A 20,688-nucleotide genomic window follows, 5' to 3' on the forward strand; every position below is an offset into this window, starting at 1 on the left:
GAATGATCAATGGATAGCAGAACAAATCATAAATGAGAATAGCAACACAACATATCAAAATCTCTGAGACACTATGAATGTGGTTCTAAGAGGAAAGTTCATTACATTGAGCTCATTTATTAAAAGAATAGGAAGCCAATGAATATAACCTAACATTACATCTGAAAACCCTAGATAAAGAAAAACAAATCAACACCAAAAGCAGTAGAAGATAGGAATTAAAATCAGAGCTGAAATCAGTGAAATTGAAAATAAACACAAAAAAAATTCTAAAAATCAATAAAACAAGATGTTAGTTCTTAGGAGAAAAAATGAAATTGATAAACCCTTAGCCAAGCCAACAAAGAGAAAGAGGGGGAAAAAACTCAAATTATGAAAATTTGTGACGATAAAGGAAATATCATTATAGACACTACTGAAATACAGATGATAATGAGAAACTATTTTGAAAATTTATACTCCAATAAAACAGAAAGTATTGAAGACATTGACAAATTTCTAGAGACATATGACCTACCCAAATTGAATCAGGAGGACATAGAAAATTTAAACAGATCAATTTCAAGCAATAAAATTAAAGACACCATCAAAAGCCTACCAACCAAGAAAAACCCAGGACCAGATGGATTCTCAGCTGAGTTTTACCATATCTTCAAAGAATAACTAACACCAATCCTCCTCAAATTATTCCATGAAATAGAAAAGGAGAGAACCCTTCCAAACTCATTCTACGAAGGTAGTATCAATCTGATATCAAAGCCAGACAAAGACACATCAAGGAAAGAAAACTTCAGACCGATATCCTTGATGAACGTAGATGCAAAAATTCTTAATAAGATAGTGGAAAATTGCATACATAAATATATTTAAAAGATAGTATACCATGACCAAGTGAGGTTCATCCCAGGGATGCAAGGTTCAACATATGGAAATCAATAAACATAATCCACCGCATCAATAGACTTAAAGACAAGAATTACAGGATTATCTCAATAGATGCAGAGAAAGCATTTGACAAAATACAGCATCCATTCATATTCAAAATACTAAAAAAAAAACAAGGGATAGTAGGAACATAATTCACCATTGTACAAGTTATATACATGAGTCCAACATCATTCTAAATTGAGAAAAACTAAAAGCATTTCCTCTAAAAACTGGAACAAGACAAAGTGCCCTCTTTCACTACTTCTATTCAACATAGTCCTTGAAACTCCAGCCAGAGCAATTAGGCAAAAGAAAGAAATGAAGGGGATATGAATAGGAAAAGGAAAGCTCAAACTATCCCTATTTTCCAAAGACATGATTCTATATTTAGAAGACAAAAAGAAAAAAGAAAAAAACTTCACCAGAAAATTTCTAAAACTCATAAATGAATTCAGCAAATAGCAGGTTATAAAATTAACATCCAGCCAGGCACGATGGTGCACGCTTGTGATCCCAGCAGCTCGGGAGCCTGAGGCAGGAGGATTGTGAGTTTAAAGCCAGCCTAAGTGAAACCTGTGAAACTCAGTGAAACCTGTCTCTAAATAAAATACAAAAATGGGTTGGGAATGTGGCTCAGTGGTTGAGTGCCCCTGAGTTCAATCTTTGGTACTGCCCCCCACACACACACACACAAAAATAACATCCATAAATCAATTGTTGTATAAACAGTGATGAGTCACTGAAAAAGAAATTAGGAAAACTATCTCATTCACAGTAGCCTCAAAAATAAATAAATAAATAAATAAAACAACTTGGGAATCAATCAATCTAACGAAAGAAGTAAAAGACCTCTACAATGAAAATTATAGAACACTAAAGAAAGAAATTAAAGAAGACCATTGAAGATGAAAAGATCTCCCATATTCTTTTAAAATTTTTTTTTTTTTTAATATCTATTTTTTTTTTTTTTTTTAGTTCTCGGCAGACACAACATCTTTGTTGGTATGTGGTGCTGAGGATCGAACCCGGGCCGCACACATGCCAGGCGAGCGCGCTACCACTTGAGCCACATCCCCAGCCTCTCCCATATTCTTGTACAGGCAGAATTAATATGGTCAAAATGGCCATGATACCAAAAGTGCTATTCAGATTTAATGCAATTCCTATTAAATTTCAATGATGTTCTTCATAAAAATAGAAAAAGTTGTCATGAAATTCATTTGGAACAATAAGAGGCCCAGAATAGCCAAAGCAATTCTTAGCAAGAAAAGCAAAGCCAGAGGCATCCCAATATAAGAACTTAAACTATACTATAGAGCTATAGTAACCAAACAGCATGGCATTGGCACCAAAACAGACATTAAGACCAATGGGACAGAACAGAAGACAGAGACAAACCCACATAAACACAGGTATCCATCCTAGACCAAGGCACCTTCAACATACACTGGAGGAAAGATGAACTCTTCACAAATGGAGCTGGGAAAACTGGAAATCCACATGTAGCAGAATAACATTGAACCCCTGTCTCTCACCTGGCACAAAACTATAGTCAAAGTGGACCATGGACCAAGTACCTAGACATTAGACCAGAGACCCTGCACCTATTAGAAGAAAATGTAGGCCCACCTTTCCATCATATCCTCAGCCAAACTCCTAAAACTCAAGAAGTAAAATCAAGAATCAGTAAATGGGATGGTATCAAACTAAAAAGCTTCTTCATTGCAAAGGAAGCAAGAGTGTGAAGACAGAGCCTACAGAATGGGCGAAAATCTTTGTCACTTGCAACTCAGAGGATTAATCTCCAGGATACACAAAGAACTCAAAAAACTTGCTCCCCCCTACACCCACAAACAACCTAATCAATAAATGGGCAAAGGAACTGAACAGGCACTTCACAGAAGAAGAAATACAAATTGTCAACAAAAATAATGAAAAAATGTTCAACTTCTCTAGCAATTAGAGGAATACAAATCGAAACTATACTGAGATTTTATCTCACTCCAGTCAGAATGGCAATTATCAATACAAGTAATGATAAATGGGTGAGGATGTAAGGAAAAAGGCACATTCACACATTGCTGGTGGGACTGCAAATTGGTGCAACCACTCTGGAAAGCAATATGGAGATTACTTTGAAAATCATTTCGGTCTCAGGAAACCTTTCAGTATTTTCTTCGGTTTTTAACATTATATATTCTTTGGGATAGCTTTTAATGGACTGAAATTAATATTCTTTCTTTATTTGACTGCATTGATTTTTTTTAAAAAGAGAGAGCGAGAGAGATAGAATTTTTTTAATATTTATTTTTTAGTTCTAGGCGGACACAACATCTTTGTTTGTATGTGGTGCTGAGGATCGAACCTGGGCGGCATGCATGCCAGGCGAGCGCGCTACCACTTGAGCCACATCCCCAGCCCTGCATTGATTTTTAACATATTATCAGTCTCTACCATTACAGTATATGTCATGGTAGCACGAACTTTGTAATATATTTAACCACTGAATTCGTGTATGTACCAGATTGCCTGGCTTAGACTACATGCTCAATGAATCTTAAACATCAAAAAGAAAAGAAAAAAGAAAAAAAAACCCGTAAATGGAACCATCATTTGATCCAGTTATCCCGCTCCTTGGTTTATACCCAAAGGACTTACAATCAGCATACTGTAGTGATGATACTGTAGCCACATACTACAGCCACATCTATGTTACAGCGGCTCAATTTATAATAGCTAAGCTATGGAGCCAACTTAAGTGTCCTTCAACAGAATAGATTAAGAAAATGTGGAATCTGGAGACTATTATGCTAAGTGAAATGAGCTGATCCCAAAAAACCAAAGGCCGAATGCTCTCTCTGATATGTGGATGCTAACACACATGGGGGTGGGGGGTGGTGAGAAGAATAGAAGTTCAGTGGATTAGACAAAGGGGAATGAAGGGAAGGGAGGGGAGTGGGAATAAGAAAGATAGTAGAATGAATTGAACATGACTTTCTTATGTTCATATATGAGTATACAACCAGTGTAATTCCACATCATGTATAACTACAAGAACGGGAAGTTATACTCCATGTATGTATGATATGTCAAAATGCACTCTACTGGGTTAAGGATATAGTTCAGCTGCTTGCCTTGCATGCACAAGGCCCTGGGTTCAATCCCCAGAACCTAATAATGATAATAATAATAATAATATAATACATTCTACTTCCATGTATATCTAAAAAGAAGAAATTGAAAAAAAAAAAACTTCCATTGAAGACAGCATAGTGGTGCACACCTATAATCCCAGTTACTTGGGAGGCTGAGGCAGATGATCACAAGTTCAAGTCCAGCAACTTAGCAAGGCCTGTTATGCCAGATTCGTGGGATCCCAGTAGACCTCCAGGAGCCGAATCCGATGCAATCACACAAGAGTCTTTATTGCAAGCTTGAGCCTGGACTCACACCATCGCAGCAGACCTAGGGAGTGAGTCCTGGTCCTCTGTTCAGTGAAGTTTTATAGGTTTTGGGGGGATACTCTATGCGTCACAGCATCACACAGCAATCATTCTATACTGCAGGAAAATCAAACAACAACTCTTAACATTGATTAGCACATTCACTGGTGGGAATAAGTTGGGTAGGGGTGATTGGTTAGTACAAGAGGGGGATTCGTTTGAACTGATTGGCTTAGGACATGAGGGGTGTACGTGCTAAACTACGTGGTTTCCCAACATGTTATCAACCATAAACTACTTGGGGGTCATCTGGCATCCCAGGTATTTTTCCTGTCTCATGCTAATTGGGGGTTGTTAGGGAGGTTGCTAGGGGTCCTCATCTAGCCTGAGTTAGGGACCCCTGGCGCCTCAGACCTCTCCTGTTATTTACAGACAAACAACTCAGCAGGGTGGGAATGTGCTTAGGAGTGCTCTGTGGGTTTTTCCAAGGACAAGGGTCACGCCCCCTTCCTTAGGACAGGCCTTGAGGTAGAAGCTGCTGTTACTTATTTATTTTTAAAAATGGAGTCACATGAGTTTCTCAGGCCCTATCTCAAAATAAAAATTTAAAGAGAGACTGAGAATGCAGCTCAGGGGTAGACCGCTTGCCTAGCACGTTTGAGGTCCTGGTTCAATCCCAAGCACCAAAACACTGACCACAAAAAAGCAAAACCGTCATTGAACCATCAGAGAGGGGAATCGGTTTCTAGCTGGAAGCCTGCACTGTCTGGTTCCTGCTCTGAGGCAGAGAAGTCCGGCTCCTGTCGTCCCCAGATAAGGCATGTCTTCCTTGACCACGTGGAAGTCCTAAAGAGCAATGTTCCAGCAAGATCATGGCACCCGGGCTGGGGATGTGGCTCAAGCGGTAGCGCGCTTGCCTGGCATGCGTGCGACCCGGGTTCGATCCTCAGCACCACATACCAACAAAGACGTTGTGTCCGCCGAGAACTAAAAAATAAATATTAAAAATTCTCTCTCTCTCTCTCTCTCTCTCCTCTCTCACTCTCTCTTAAAAAAAAAAAAAATCATGGCACCCTCCAGGAGAGAGAATCCAGTTCTGACTACACGGTACCTTCACCTAGACAGTGGTCCATCTGGCTAACTTCCTGGATCTTCCACTGGGTACCAGGCGTCGTCCCTGCCATTGAGGGGCCAGCGGCCCATTTGGGGGAGGAGGGCTATCACCGACAGCTGCAGACAGGGTCGGACATGGGGAAGACGTGGGAGGTGAGAGGGCACCACGGAGAGGCAGCGTGGTCCGGGCCAGACAGGCTATTTCTGGGGGGTTTGGTGCCCAAAATGAGTTAAGGAGGATGTGTGGCAGTTAGCCACCAGGGAGGGGGATTGTGGGAATTATGCATTTTATCCACCAAAACGTAGAGCCAGGAAGGAGACGAGAGAGTTCAGGCCAGAGAGGTAAGCAAGGGGTGGATTAGGAAGGACCATTCGCTGACCTTTAGTCTGGGCGTGGCATAATCCCAGTGACTAGGGAGGCCAAGGCAGGAGGAGCACAGATTGAAGCCAGCCTAGGCAACTTAGGGAGACCCTGTCTCAAGGTAAAATAAAAAGGGCTGGGAGTGTCACTCAGTGCTAGAGGACCTCTGGCTTCAATCCTAGTAGTGAAAAAAAAATTTTTTTTTAAAGATTCTGATTTTTTTTTTTTCTGGAGGCCAGAAACAGGTGAAATGGAAGAAACTGGTTAAACTCTTGGGAGATGCCCTGTGGCCCAGTACAGTATGTGTGTTTGGGGACGCCGGCTGGAGGGGCCTCTAGGAGTTGTGGGCACCTCATGGGATGCCCGTGTCCTCCACACCAAAGCCCACTGTGAGGGCTGGAGAGACCTTCCTAGCTCCCCAAATTCCAAGCCCAGCTGCCCTGATCCCTGCTCTCTCTGACAAACACTGATATTTTTTTTTTTTTAAAGTTAGCCCAGGAAAGACAAGAGACCTGATTAATGCTGTGCGAAAAGAGCCCCTCTGGGGGAGTCACAGGAAAAGCAGAGACCTCGCTGGGTGTCCAACGAGACAAGGGTAGACTTGGAGCAAGGGAAGAATCCCTTAACCCTGCCACCAGAAGGGGGGACCCCAAACCCAGGAGAGACAGGGAGGATCAAGAACCTGGAGGCAAATATCACTGGTGCCTTTTTTTTTTTTTCTCCCCCTAAACAAAGCGGCTGCACTCTGTGGTCCCTCAGGAAGGCCAGTCATTTCCTGAGGAGATATCAGGCCGGCCCAGGCCTCATTGTTCTGGGTTTCCAGCAATGGCCGCCATTACCTGACCAGGAGAACAGCCCGTCTCTCTGCAGCTGCCACAGAAGTTACCAGAGTGGTTTCTGCTCTTCACAGGACCGGCTTTTCATCGGTGGCAAAGGGGGAAGTGTTTTCTGCCCCAGAGGCATGGCCCAGAGGCAGCACTAACTGTGCATTCACCTTCCCGGCTCTCAAGATGCAGCTGGGGTGGACCCGAGGGGGCAAGATGCGGCTGGGAGTCCTGCTGATGCTCCTGCTCTGTGAGTTTCTCTCTCTCTCTCTCCCCACTTGGCTTAAACTCCATGAGAACTGAAGCTCCTGAAACCAACAGATTTCTTCTGTCTCTTCCAGGTTGGAGTCTTGATGGTACAGAGAACTGTAAGTCACAGATTCATTCGACTTAGCTTTGCTCTCACACTCGCGTCCCCTTGCTTGGCTTGGATAGCAGTTGAGACAAACACACCCGTGGGGAACTAAAGCGGATTCCATTTGGTCCTTTTTTAGAAGTGCTTAGAACAAACCACTTGCTCTATGTCCAGGCCTAATCAGGGGGGTTTAGAAGCAGCCTTTTACTGTGTTTCTAGACTCTGCCGGGGGCTGCTTTTTGTCGGGACTGGGAGGTGATCGAGTAGTGAGCAAATCCCTAATTTGCTGGAGGTCATTCCAACATAAATTGCTTATTTCCCTATCCTGCCCCCATCCCTGATTATTTTTAGTTTTCAATCTTTTTTTTTTTTTCCCTCAATTGTTTTCACTCACAAATGGGATACAATTGATCTGTCAGACTCATGAAGACAGAACATCGTGTAGATTGGTATTATAATTCTCTTTCTCCTAAGTGATTAAAAAAAAAAGACACCGGGTCTTGTTTTCCATCCGCCCGTTGAGGCTGTGATTTTATCTGCCACATTTTGTGCTTCTACTCAGGGAAGCGTCTGCCGCCCGTCTTTGCTCTGTCTGGTTTTTCATCCGCTCTACGGCTAATTTTGAACTTTCCTCTTGGATGGATGGGTTTTGTTCTGCTTGGCCTTGAAGGAGGGGGATGAGCTGGGTTTGGGGACCCTGAATGGAGAGACGGTCCACAAAACAGAATCCCCTAGTCAGAAATCACTTCAGCTGGCCAAGAACAGGGGTGGCTGGGGGCTGGCAAGTCACACAGCTGCTTGGAGATGAAGAAGGGGAACAATGCTGGGTTGAGCCAAAGCTGGGGTGGGGGTCCCAGGATGAGGGCGCTGGTGTGGCTACTCCACGTCCATGTTCTTCCTTGGGCATCGGCCCCCGTGGTAGCCCACGAAGACAAGGTAACCCTCATCTTCAAATCATCCCCCTTGGGTGATGGTGACATTGAGCTTCAGAAATGACCGACTTGTCCAGGCAAGAGCCAGTGGACAGACAGTTCTGGGACCCCTCACTCTGGCACACCTCCACCTTCCCCACCTCCCTGGAGGTCCACCTCCTCCTCCCTGAGGTCCTAGGGAATGTTCCTGCCTTCAGGGAAGACTTTGGAGCAGAGGCTCTCCCACCCTTCCTCCGGTACTTGGTTTGTTTTGCACTGGAAGGAACAAGGCCCGGTGGCCACAGAGCCCTGGCAGGTCACCACGTGGGTTAGAGCATCGTGGCTGTGACCAGCCTCCACTTCTTGGGCCACCTGAGACCCACAGGATGTGCCAGCGTGCTCTGTGGGTCCCACTCTGCAGCCCTGGTCCTCCCCTCCCCCCATCTCAGCCCTCCCGTGCCCCTCCTGCCCTCCCCATCCACAGCCCACCTCCCCTTGCCTCAGGAGGTGACCTTGCTTGTCTTCACTTAGCAAAACCGGCTGGAGGGGACTCCCTGGACTTCCCGCCTGGCCCTGGCTGCTGGCTTATCTGCCTCCCCACCCATCCTCCGCCTTCCCTCCTGGCTTCTGGGGACACATCCAACCCTCTGGTCACCAGAGCCAGCCATTCACCTGGGCCCCAGGCCCTTCCCTGCCTGGAGGTCCCTCCACACCCATTCTTGGCCTCCTCCCACCCCTGCTCTGTCCTTGATTCTTTGTCCTTGTGTCTTTGTCCTTGATTCTGGCTCTTCTCACAGTCTACAAACCCAGCTGGAAACTCTTGTCTTGTCTTGTTTCTCAAACACAAACAGCTCTGCCCCTCCATTCATCGTGGGTCCCTCTACCCTCTCAGTGGCACTTTGAGGCTGATTTAGAAGCACTGTCTCTGCCTCCTCACCTCCCGGCCCTCCACACGCACAGCCATGTGGCCTGGGGCCCACTCCTCCCAGCCTGCAATCTCCTTGCTAAGGGTCTTCGAGGACCACCAGATGCCAAATGCAATGCACACCTCCAGCCTTTCCCCAACTGGGACTCTCTGCTGGTCGACCATGTCCCAAAGCCTCCTTCTCTGACCTTCTAGATCCTCTGCCCTGGTTTTCCTCCTTCCTCTAACCAACTGCCCTCCTTCTCCCCAGGCGGGATTTTGATCTTTCCCTGAGCCTGAGCTCACCCCCTGGCCTCTGCAGGCTCCACATCTTGTCCTTTGGGAAGCCCAATCCTCCCTTCTTCCACAAGCCCCCCTGATCTTCTTCTAGCCCTGACCTGTATCCCTGAGCCTCAGACTTAACCTGGGGCCAGCAACTGTCGTCTCGTCCTCCTCTCCCGCTCCTCCAGGCCCTCAGACCCAGCTGTACCGGGGGACTTCATCTTCCTTCCTTACCGTTTTTTTCGATGCTCTCTATTTTAATTGGTGGCACCCATCTCCTCTTGGGAACCCTATAATCTGGGAACCTTAACTTCTACCTTTTCAACTTCCATATCCCATCAAATCTTTTAAAAATTGTGGTAAAATAGGAATAATATAAAATGCATTTTTAGTAACATGGATTACTTTCACGGTGTCGGCAACCTTCAGCATTGTTTGGTGCTAGAACCCCGTCATCAGCCAGCCCGCAAAACAAATCCTTTGAGTCCCCTCGAGCGCCCCACGTCGGCCCCAGCTCTGGCCTCGTCTGCGTTCACCTGAACCGTCGGGCACTGTGCCAGCCTCTGGTCTTGGCTCACAGTGCTCTTTCCAAAGCTCTGCTCTCAGCTGGCACGCCCCAGCTGAAGACCCCCAGGTCAGAGCCCAGCTTGTCCACGTGGAAGAACAGGCTTTTTAATCTGGCACTGCTGCCCTGGCCCCTCCAGCCCCACACGCTGCTTCCTGGAAAGTGCAGTGCCCAGAGTGCACTGATTCTCACGCCCCGGGGCCCCTGTGCACACACGCTGTTCTCCTGGAGCGCCCACGGCCTGCTCACGGCCTGCCAGGCCCACTCCAGGGGCACTTCTGTCCTTGGCCTCTCAGTGTCACTGACAGTGCTGAGCTAGTGGGGTCCCCACCCGTCTGCCAGCCCTGGGTGGCACCACTGATTTCTTATTCTCCCTGGAAGCCTCATTCCTAGCACAGGTGCTTGATCCGTGTCTCATGGATGGGAACTGGAACTGCACTTGGAGATGCTTAGGACTGAGGTGGGAAGATGGGCCGGCTTGCTCTCTGCTGAGCCCAGAAGATGTGGGGGAGGCGAGGCTTTGTGGCACTCTGTAATTTTCCTGACAATAGCGGGGGTGGGGGGGCCCTCTTTCTCCTGCCCCGCTTCTTTCTGAGTCATTTCCAGGTTGAGGGCCAGGTGGCTCCTGAGTCACGCTGCTCTATCTTTCCAGGGAGCATCAGCATCCGCTGACTGGTGGCCTTGAGGTCAAGGGAAGTAGGCACCATTGTTTTGGTGTTTGGGGACTTGGCACTGTGGTTCCTGGGTGCCTTATCGGTGCTTTTTTTGATAACTCTGCAAACTTGGATTCTTTTCCATCGACCTCCCTCTCTCCAGGTTGAAAAGATCTGACCTCTTTAGACTGCTCTGTGACCCCATCCCGCACCACAGCAGTTCTGAACCTTTTGGGGTTCACTGAGAAGAGGACCCCCTCTTCAGAAAAGCACACATTCTCATTACCACTGGGGATGGGTCACGGACCCCCTAATGCACACACGATTTCGGTTTGGCTGTGCTTGGAGAGTTTATTTACAAAGAAGATAGTGTCTCCTGTATTACTGAAATAAGAATTTGAGATTGTTCAAGACTGATCGGGCGGCTTCTTGGTTATCTATTGCTGCTAAACAAATTACTCCCAAAACTTAGTGACGGAAGGTGACACACACATGTGACCTCAGTAGTCTCAGGGGATCTCCAGTCCGGGGTAGCCTAGCTGGGCGGTTCTGGCCCAGGGTTCTCAGGAGATGGCAGTGGGTCAGGGTTGTAGTTATCAGGTGAAGGTCAGACCAGCCAGGGCATCTGCCACGCTCCGCTGCGTGGCTCCTGACACAGGCCTTGGCCCCTCCTCCTGTGGGCCCTCCATGGGGCTGTTCGTGGCAGCTGGCCTGGCCCAGAGAGGCTGGACCAGGAGAGAGAAATTGTGACAGAAGCTGCGTTGTCTTTGTAGCCTGACCTCAGAAGTGACGTCCCAGCATTATCTGGAGCACTATGTTGCTCACGTAGACCAGTCCTCGTAGAATGTGATAGGTGACCACCAAGGGGCCACAAGCGGAGGTGAGGGTCATCAGCAAATGATGTTTGTGTTAAATTTAACATTTTTAATGTTTATTTTTTTTTTCATCCCTGGGGTTGAACCCCTGTAGCTCTACCACTGAGCTACATTTCCAGCTTTTTCATTTTGAGACAGAGTCTCAGTAATTTGCCCAGGCTGGCCTCCCACGTACAATCCTCCTGTCTCAGCCTCCCTGGTGGAGCCGGGACTCATCTTGATGAATTTAAAAAATACTTTTCCTGCTGGGCGTGGTGGTACATGCCTGTAAACCCAGCGGCTCAGGAGGCTGAGGCAGGAGGATCGTGAGTTCAAAGCTAGCCTCAGCAACTTAATGAGTCCCTAAGCAACTCAGTGAGACCCTGTCTCTAAATAAAATATAAAAAAGGGCTGGGAATGAGGCTCAGTGGTTAAGCATCTCTGGGTTCAATGTCTGGTACCAAAAAAGAGCTTTTACTTTTCCACGCTGCCCACACCCTGCCCCGTCTCCCTGGTCTGTTCTGACTGGCCACAGCACTCTGGTTCTCCCACCAGGAGAATGAAAGTGGAGTTAATTTATTTAAACAGACAGGCTTCAGAGAGTTACTTAGAAAAGCAAGCTGGCGAGAGTATCCAGTTCTTGTGGATACTGACCCCACTAAGAAAGCCGCTGCTCTGAGCTTCCGCCTGTTAAGTGGTAGGGTTTGTGTACAGAGGAAATGAATTAGGTCTGGCCAGCAGGAAGACTGGGCTGGGCTGGGGTGGGGTGTGCTGAGCCTGGAGGGTCTGGAGCAGAAGAGTTGTGAATGCAGACTGAGTCCCCGAGGGCAGAAATTGCCAGGCCACTCTCCTCCTGGTAGGGGACAGCGCTGGCACAGAGAAGCCTCCTGAAATATTTGCTATGAATGACGCTCAGAAGGAAGGAAGGGAATGTCAACCAGGGCCAGGAATTGAAAGCACAGCCCCTCCAGTGCCCTCAGCCATCTTGGCTCAGATGGTCAAGATGAAAAACACCAGAGGGCCAGGGGGCAGCTCATGGAAAAGCGCTTGCCTAGCACAGGTGAGGCCCTGGGTTCCATCCCCAGCACCACAAAGACAGAGAAGAGAGAGAAAGTAGCCGGGAAGGCAGGCATCACATTCTCATTTTTACAGGACAAGCAGTGGCCCAGAGGTCAAATAACCACCCAGCAAAGGGCTGTGGGCTCAGGGCCAGAACTCAGACATGCCCCGTGCCTGGGGCTTGACCAGCTGGGGGTGGGCAGCTCATTCAGAACAGGAACAGTTAAGTAGCCATGACCCAGGTGAAGTCACCCCACAGTGGGCTGAGCAAAGCTGGGAGTTTAGAGAGTCACTATCAATTACCCCCCAAATTAAAAATAAAAACATAAAAGGGGTTTGTATGTGGAACGATTCTCTAGAAACATGGACAGGAGGGATAGCTGTAAAGCTCCTAAGATGGTTTTTATTTTTTGGTACCAGGGATTGAACCCAGAAGTGCTTAACCACTAAGCCACATCCCCAGCCCTTTGTATTTTTAATTTTGAGATAAGGCTCCATTAAGTTGCTTAGGGGCTTGCTAAATTGCTGGCTTTGAACTTGTGATCCCCTTGCCTCAGCCTCCCAGGTCTCTGGGATTACAGGCATGTGCCACCATCCCTGGAAGTTTTTATTTCTGTGACTGATAGAACCCAGCTAACATTTCTCAAACACTTCACAAGTGCCAGGAAATGTGCTTCTAGTACTTAAACTCAGATTTTTTTTATCTTTTATTTTATTTTATTTTTTTGATTTTTTAAACTCAGATTCTTACTTAACACTTCTTACACCCATTGTGTGAATAAGCAAACTGAGGCTCAGAGAAGTTTAGTAACTTGCCAAAGGTCAAACGGCTTGTTAATAGCAGAAGGAGAATTTGGCCCAGGTAGTCTGGCTTGATGCACTTGACTTCTGCTATTTTTTCCCCCCCGGGGAAAACCACTAAATTAAACAACTTGGCTTAACATGAAGGAGGAGGTGCTGAGAGGTAAGGGAAGGAGATCTACTTGGGTGGGGACTGTATTAGTTGGGGGAACATAAATATGCTCTAAAGAAAACTTCAGTGTTGAGAGCTTGCCCAGCAAAGAAGTTTCAGAGAAAGGGATTTCTGAAGATTTGCTGTAGGAAATAACTTGAATTTAAATGTTTACCTCATTTCATCTCATGGACCACTCCAATGACGTTTTTGGTTAAATCTATTTTCAGGGGAAAAAAAGGGTTAGTTATAGACTCTTGTACTCATTGAAAAATCTGAAACATGTTATAGACAAATTAAATTTCAAATTGCTTAAAGAAGACTTTACTTTGTTAAAAGAGAGGGAAAGCGGGGTTTGGTGGTATTTCTGGCCAGCTAGCCAAAACTGATTTGGAACCACTATGTAACTTAGGTTCAGCAAGATGGGATCCAGGGGGAAATCAGAATGAGAGGAAAGTACAGGTGGCCACACCAAAATGCATCACAAAGATTACCAGAAGCAGAGGTAGAATTTTGCCTTTGTACCTTTTAGCAGCCAAAGCAAAAAAGGAGAACATGATACATTAGGGAAATCCCAGAATCCACAAGATGGAAAGGAGCCCATTGCTCAGCAGCAACACAGCTTTGCCTGGAATTGATAGAACCCCTGGGGTAGTGCAGATGACATTCCGGGGACATTCCAGACTCTCAGGTTCCATTAAACTTTTGCGTGTATGTAATGCTGGAAATTGAACCCAGGTTCTCAAATATGCTAGGCAAGTGCTCTACACCTGAGCCATGCCCCAGGCCTCCATAATGCAATCTCTTCCTCTCTTGCTATTATTATTATTATTATTATTATTATTATCATTATTATTTTAGTACTAGGGATCAGAGGTGCTTTACCACTGAGCTATGACCCCAGACCTTTTTATTTTTTATTTTGAGACAGGATCTAATTTGCTGAGTCTGGCCTCAGCCATCCTTCTGCCTCAGCCCCCTGAGTTGCTGGGATGGCAGACACTGCACCCAGCTCCCTAAGGCAATTTCTTAACAGCATCTGTATTAGTCTGCTCAGGCTGCCATAAAAAGCATCACAGTCAGCTGGGTGCTATGTGCACCTGTAGTCCCAGCTTTTGGGAGGCTGACATGGGAGGCTGACTTGAGCCCAGGAGTTTGAGATCAGATTAGGCAAACAGCAAGAGTCTATCTTAAAAAAAAAAAAAAAATTAAAGACTAGGTGGCTTAAACAACAGAAATTTATTTTCTCTCGGTTCTGGAGGCTAGAAGTCCAAGATCAACATATTGACAGGTTTGGTCTTCTGAGGCCTCTCCTTGACCTGGGGATGGCCACCTTCTCCCTCTGTCTTCACATGGTCGTGTGTGTGTGTGTGTGTGTGTGTGTGTGTGTGTGTGTGTGTTATGCATGTGCATATGCCTCAGATCTCTCTGTGTCCAGATTTCCTCCTACAAGGACATAGATTTGATTGTATTAGGGCCCCACCTCAGCACTCTCATTTTGATATAATCTTTTCTTTATAGGTCTGATATCCATATGGTCACATTCTGTACTAATGGTAATTAGGGCTTCAACATATGAATTTGAAGAGTCAATATTTTACAGTCCTCATTAAACCCAGATCCGCGTTTTTGGAACAGAAAACCACAGGGAAGAGATAGCTGAGCGAGGTGCTTTGAGATATAGAGAGGAATCTATCCAGAACCCCAGATGGGTTGCAGAAGGACCAAGAGGATCCTCAAAAAACAGACCTGCCCTTGTCTGCTCTGAAGCGTGGACAAACATCCTGACCAATGAGCATAGACCAGAGGCTTATTATGAACCATAGCCAGAGTATGTGGTTTTAAGCAATCCGTCTTCCCATCAGCCCCTCACTGTAAATTAGTCTTCTGATGTGACCTCTAGTTAGCTGAATTCATTGATAGTCTCTGGTGGCTGGATAGAGGGCAATTTAGCACCGGAGAACCTCAGCCAGAAATGCACATTTGGCAAGTGGAGCTGCAGAGCCTGGTTTCTGGCAGGTAGTGGTTAGTTGGTTGAGTGCAGCTTGTGCTCTGGGTGCCTGACCTGTGCTCTTTGCTTCTGAGTGGCTGACATGGGGGTATAAGTGGTTGCTTCACAAGTGGTTTTCAATCTTCAAGATCTGGTGACACCTTTAAGCCACTACATAGGAAATACCAGCTGGCTGAAGCATGGGGGTCTTATTACTTTAACCTGAAGACATCTGTTTTGGGAAATAACAAACTTTTTTTTTTTTTTAACACCTGGTTTTTCTCCATATACTTTTTTTCTTTTTTGTTTGTTGGTGCTGGTTTTTGCAGATGCTAAACACATATGAACTGTACCCCCAGCTTCAATACACTTTAAATGTTTGTAAATTGTTAAGAACTTCATTTGGCGGGGGTGCTGGGGATGTGGCTCAAGCGGTAGCGCGCTTGCCTAGCGTGCGTGCGGCCCGGGTTCGATCCTCAGCACCACATACAAACGAAGATGTTGTGTCCGCCGAAAACTAAGAAAAAATAAATAAATATTAAAATTCTCTCTCTCTCTGTCCCCCTCTCTCTCTCACACTCTCTTACTCTCTCTTTAAAAAAAAAAAAAAAGAACTTCATTTTTAACTTGTAATAAAAGTTTACCACTTGACTCTTTCCAGAGTCAACAAATTGCAAGCACTTGTTCATGAAGTTCTTAAATTTTAAAATGTTTTAAAAAGAAAGAAAATGGCCAGGCATTTTCTAGTGGTATATCCCTGTCATCCCAGGGATAGACTCAGGAGACTGAAGCAGAAGGATTGCAAGTTCAAGGCCAGCCTGGAAATTTAACAAAGTCCCCTCTCAAGATAAAAAAATAATAATAATAAAAAGAGCTTGGGATGTATGTAGTTTAGTGGTTAAGTTTTCCTAGGTTCAATCCCCAGTACCTGTCCCCCCCCAAAAAAGCAAACAAATAAATAAATAAGAAATGATGGCTGGGACTGCATTAATTGGATTAGGCCTGAGTGGGGGAGGAGAGTTCCTGAGTGTGACTGTGGCTTCAGATTAGAGGTAGCAGCCAATTATTTATTTATTTAATTTTATTATTTTGGGTACAGGGGAATGAACTCGGGAGCACTCAGCCACTGAGCCACATCCCCAGCCCTATTTTGTATTTTATTTAGAGACAGGGTCTCATTGAGTTGCCTAGCACCTCACTTTTGCTAAGGCTGGCTTTGAACTTGCCATCCTCCTGCCTCAGCCTCCCAAGACGCTGGGATTATGGGTGTGCACCATAATGCCCGGCAGCTGCCATTTATTAAGCACAGGTATGTGCCAGCCACTGAGCTGGGTGCTCTCTGGTAAATCTGTTATAACAACCTCATGGGGTATTATTATTTTAGAGATAAGGAACTGAGCTCAGAGAGGGTAGCTGCCCAAGGTCACACAGTAAATGACGAGCCAGGGCTTGGACATCTGTGCTTCCTCCTGGGACCACCATGTGGCAGTTTACAAGCTGCATGCATCTTTGCTCTCTGTCACTCTCTGCCACCTTCTCTTGGTAGGAATAGGAGCAACTTAGTATCAACAGCATCCTCTTTGGCCCACTACCCAGAGTCATTATTGCTTGGTCCCATAGGCATTTGGGATCCCAGGACACTGTACCGCATGGGATGTGATGATGCCACGTCTGACGGGGTGGAGGTCCCCAGGACAGGGTGGTTCTGAGCTAACAGGCTTCTCTGCCCCCCACACCCCACCTGTCTTTGCATTTAGCTTTCACCATCAACACCATCCAGATGGAGAGCCTGCCCGACTGGACCGTGAAAAACGGGCAGAACCTGACCCTGAAGTGCGTGGTGGACATCAGCAGCACCTTGCAGGTCAGGCCCCAGCACCTGATGCTGTTCTACAAGGACGACGTGTTGCTCCATAACGTCTCCTCTGTGGAGAACACGGAGAGCCTCTTCATCCCCGCAGCCCGGGTCTACGACTCGGGGACGTACAAATGCACTGTGGTCCTGAACAAAAAGGAGAAAACCACGCAGGAGTACCAGGTCTCCGTGAAAGGTGAGTCCGAGGGTTTGAAGGTAGGCAGCAAATGAGTGTCACCCACGCAGCGGCCTGAAGAGCAACTGTGAATGGAGAGTACCACTGGCTGACCTGTCCGTCCGCCACCTTTTCTCTCATCTGCCAGCGTTTTCTTAACCTGAAAATGTAGGCATGAGGCCTGGCTCTGCTTTCTTTTATTTTCTTTTTTGGCAACCATTCTAACATTGAGTCGCGCCCCCCACCCTTATTTATTTTCTTATTTTGAGAATCCCTCTCCCAGAAATTCCTTTCCTTCATCTCGTCTCGAAAAAACATGACTTTCCCATACAAAATTGACCATCCCCCTCCCAGGGGCCCAGTCCTGATATCTCTTATGATCTCTCCGTAGTTAAGGGAATTTGTTGATAGAAAGACCATAGGTTTGGGCTGAGGGTATAGCTCAGTTGGTAGAGTGCTTGCCTCGCATGCACAAGGACCTGGGTTCAATCCCCAGCAACACACACACACACACACACAAAAAAAAAAAAAAAAAAAAGCCACAGGTTTGTGTTAAGACACTGGATTCTACAGTCTTTCTGCCTGGGTTTCCGTCTGGGCAAGTCCTTTAACCACTCTAAAGGTCAAAGTCCTCATTATTAAAGTGAAGATGATGCCCAGCTCATGGAGTTACTGAGAACATTAGAAGGATCATGTACCTGAGCACAGTGGTGCACACCTGTGATCCTATGTACTTGGGAGACTGAGGCAGGAGGATCACAAGTAGAGGCCAGACTGAGCTATTTAGAAAGACCCTGTCTCAAAATAAAATATGAAGGCCTGGGGACATAGCTCAGGAGTAGAGTGCTTGCTGGGTTCCACCCTGGTACTGTGGAAAAATAAAGTCTGACAGAGGTGGAGTGCTGAGCATGATTTCCAGCACATGTTCTATTGCAACACAGTCACGTCCTCCTGTATAAATGTTTCCGTCAATGATGGACTGCACAGGTGACGGTGGTCCCAGAGGTAATGCCACCTAGTTTTGCCACAGCCATCTGAGTTTGGGTAGATACGCGCTGCATCTATGTGATGAAATCACTTAACAGTGCATTTATCGGAATACAGCCCTGGGCTGAGCAACATGTGACTTTCTCAAACATATCTCTGCTTCACTGTGAAATTGTGAGAGTATTTGGCCAATTTTTATATCCCAAAGAATCTGGCTCATTGTATGTACTCAGTAAATATTTATCAAGTAAATTCAAATCCACTCTCACCTGTGGTTGGTGTTCAATAAATTATAACAACAACCAGAGTAACACTAATATACACTGGCTGTCTTTTTTTCTCTTTATACTGTATCAGTTGGGAATTGGATTGTACCACCTTCCCAAGGGCACTATGAGCCATTGAAAACAGCAACACATCCAGGGCATGTTTGTTTTTCAAGGTACCTGGCACTGTGCCAGACACATACACACTAACTACCTGGGAGGTAGCGCTGGGTGTCTGGGGCAGGCGGAGAACCCTCAGATGGGTCGGCCACTGTGACATACAAAATTGACCACCCAGGGTCCCAGTCCTGATATCTCTTATGATCTCCTGAGGGAGACTTGTGACATGAGGTTAAACTGGTGCTAACTGGACTTTCTCTTTCTCCAAAGGAGTGCCCGATCCCAGAGTGACACTGGATAAGAAGGAGGCCATAGAAGGCGGGCTTGTGACAGTCAATTGTTCTGTCCCAGAAGAAAAGGCCCCAATACGTTTCATCATTGAAAAACTGGATATACATACAAAAATTGTCAAGCAAAAAAAAGAGAAGAATTCTCAGAATCAGAATTTTGTGACATGGGAATTCCCGGTTGAAGAGCAGGACCTGATTTTAGTATTCCGCTGTCAAGCGAAGATCTTATCTGGGATGGACTTTGAGGTCTCAGAGCCCGTCAGGAGTGAACTGGTCACCGTGAGGGGTCAGAGTCCTGCTCTCCTTATTCTTTGCGGTTTGTGGTTGGGTGTAGAGAGAGAGAGAGAGAGCCCAGAACTGGGAAGGGGCTGGTCCTTCTGTCTGGGCTGCTGTTCTCAGGACTGAACCTGATCTCAATCACTTAGTGTTTTTCAAGCTTTTTGACCGTGACACAGTTCATATGTATGAAATTATATGTGTCTATTTCCTAAACAAAAGTTTCATAGATAATATTCATCTTTAAGATATATGATGAACTTTGATGTTTTCTATTCTATTTCCATTTTTTAAAATACTGGCCATGTCTCCCTACACTGATGCAAAGTGTACCTGCCACTGCTTTGAGCCTTTGAGAGTCAGACAGCAGGAAGGGCATTGGGAAGAAGCTGGCACCTTATGCATGCTAGACATGTGCTCTTCCACTGGGCTACATCTCCAGCCAATATGTATTTTTTTAGTGAGGTTGAGTTATGTTCTTTATGTTCATGAGTCTAGCATATTTCCCCCATAAACGGCTTCTCCATACACTTTGCCCATTTTATTGTTTCTTAATGATTTATTTTAGCCCTTTATAAATTAAAGGAATTAGGCCAAGTGTGATGGCACATACCTATGATACCAGCACCTTAGGAGGCTGAGCCAGGAGGATTACAAGTCCAAGGCCAGCTTGGGCAACTTAGTGAGATCCTGTGTCTAAATAAAAAACAGAAAAGACTGGGGATATAGCTCAATGCTCAGTACCACAAAATAAATAAATCATAAATGAAAAAAAAATTAGCTGTTTGTCAGAGAAACTCTGCAAATGACCACATCCCCAGAGAGCCATAAAGTTGAATGTTCTATAAAGACGCCTACCTTTTTTAAATTTTTGCTTGGAAAAGGAGGCTATTTTTTTTTAATCACGGTTTTATTACAAATTTAAGTGGCTACAGTGAAAAAAAAAACTGATGAATGTTGTATCACTCCAAATTTGCTGTTAGCATTTTATCTTACAGAGTTAGATAAATGAAGTGTATAGTGTAATATATGCTGTGAGTTTGTTTTTGGGGTATACCTGGGAACCAGTGCTGAGGACAGCCCTGCTTCCTTGAAGATACCACATCCTGGTATCTGAGATTTTATTAATACAGTGTTTTTCACTGTGTGGGTTATGAAGTCAATTGGGTAAACCATAGCCAGTGTTTTAACAAATCAAATAGAATAGCCAGCCTCAGCAAAAGCAAGGTGCTAAGCAACTCAGTGAGACCCTGTCTCTGAATAAAATACAAAAATAGGGCTGAGGAGGTGGCTCAGTGGCTGAGTGCCCCTGAGTTCAATCCTCAATAGCCTCCCCATAAAAAAGAAAGAGCATCATAGCTAATGGTGCACACAAGTGAGAGGGAAAGGGGCATCAGCAACCCAGAAGAAGGAATTGAGAGGAAAGGTTGAATTTTTTTGTTTTTTTTTTTTAAATTGTAGTTGGACAATAACTTTATTTACTTATCTTTACGTGGTGCTGAGAATCGAACCTGGACCTTGCACGT

General features: G+C 45.6%; 1 protein-coding gene across 4 annotated transcripts in view; it reads left to right on the forward strand.

The window, feature by feature from the left end:
• Positions 1 to 20,688, forward strand: part of Pecam1 (platelet and endothelial cell adhesion molecule 1) — a 73,165-nt gene that overhangs the window by 20,566 nt on the left and 31,911 nt on the right. For 2 of the 4 annotated variants that reach the window (XM_078041876.1, XM_013359919.3), the window contains exons 1-4: positions 6,631 to 6,918; positions 7,010 to 7,036; positions 16,951 to 17,244; positions 18,867 to 19,172. In XM_078041876.1, coding sequence (XP_077898002.1) covers positions 6,855 to 6,918; positions 7,010 to 7,036; positions 16,951 to 17,244; positions 18,867 to 19,172 — 691 coding nt within the window. In that variant the 5' untranslated portion in view covers positions 6,631 to 6,854. Of the gene's footprint in view, positions 1 to 6,629; positions 6,919 to 7,009; positions 7,037 to 16,950; positions 17,245 to 18,866; positions 19,173 to 20,688 lie in introns of those variants that run through there. The other 2 variants (XM_013359918.3, XM_040268584.2) reach the window with 2 other exon arrangements.

This window comes from Ictidomys tridecemlineatus, chromosome 3, assembly GCF_052094955.1.
Source record: "Ictidomys tridecemlineatus isolate mIctTri1 chromosome 3, mIctTri1.hap1, whole genome shotgun sequence".
Taxonomy (NCBI): Eukaryota; Metazoa; Chordata; class Mammalia; order Rodentia; family Sciuridae; genus Ictidomys; species Ictidomys tridecemlineatus.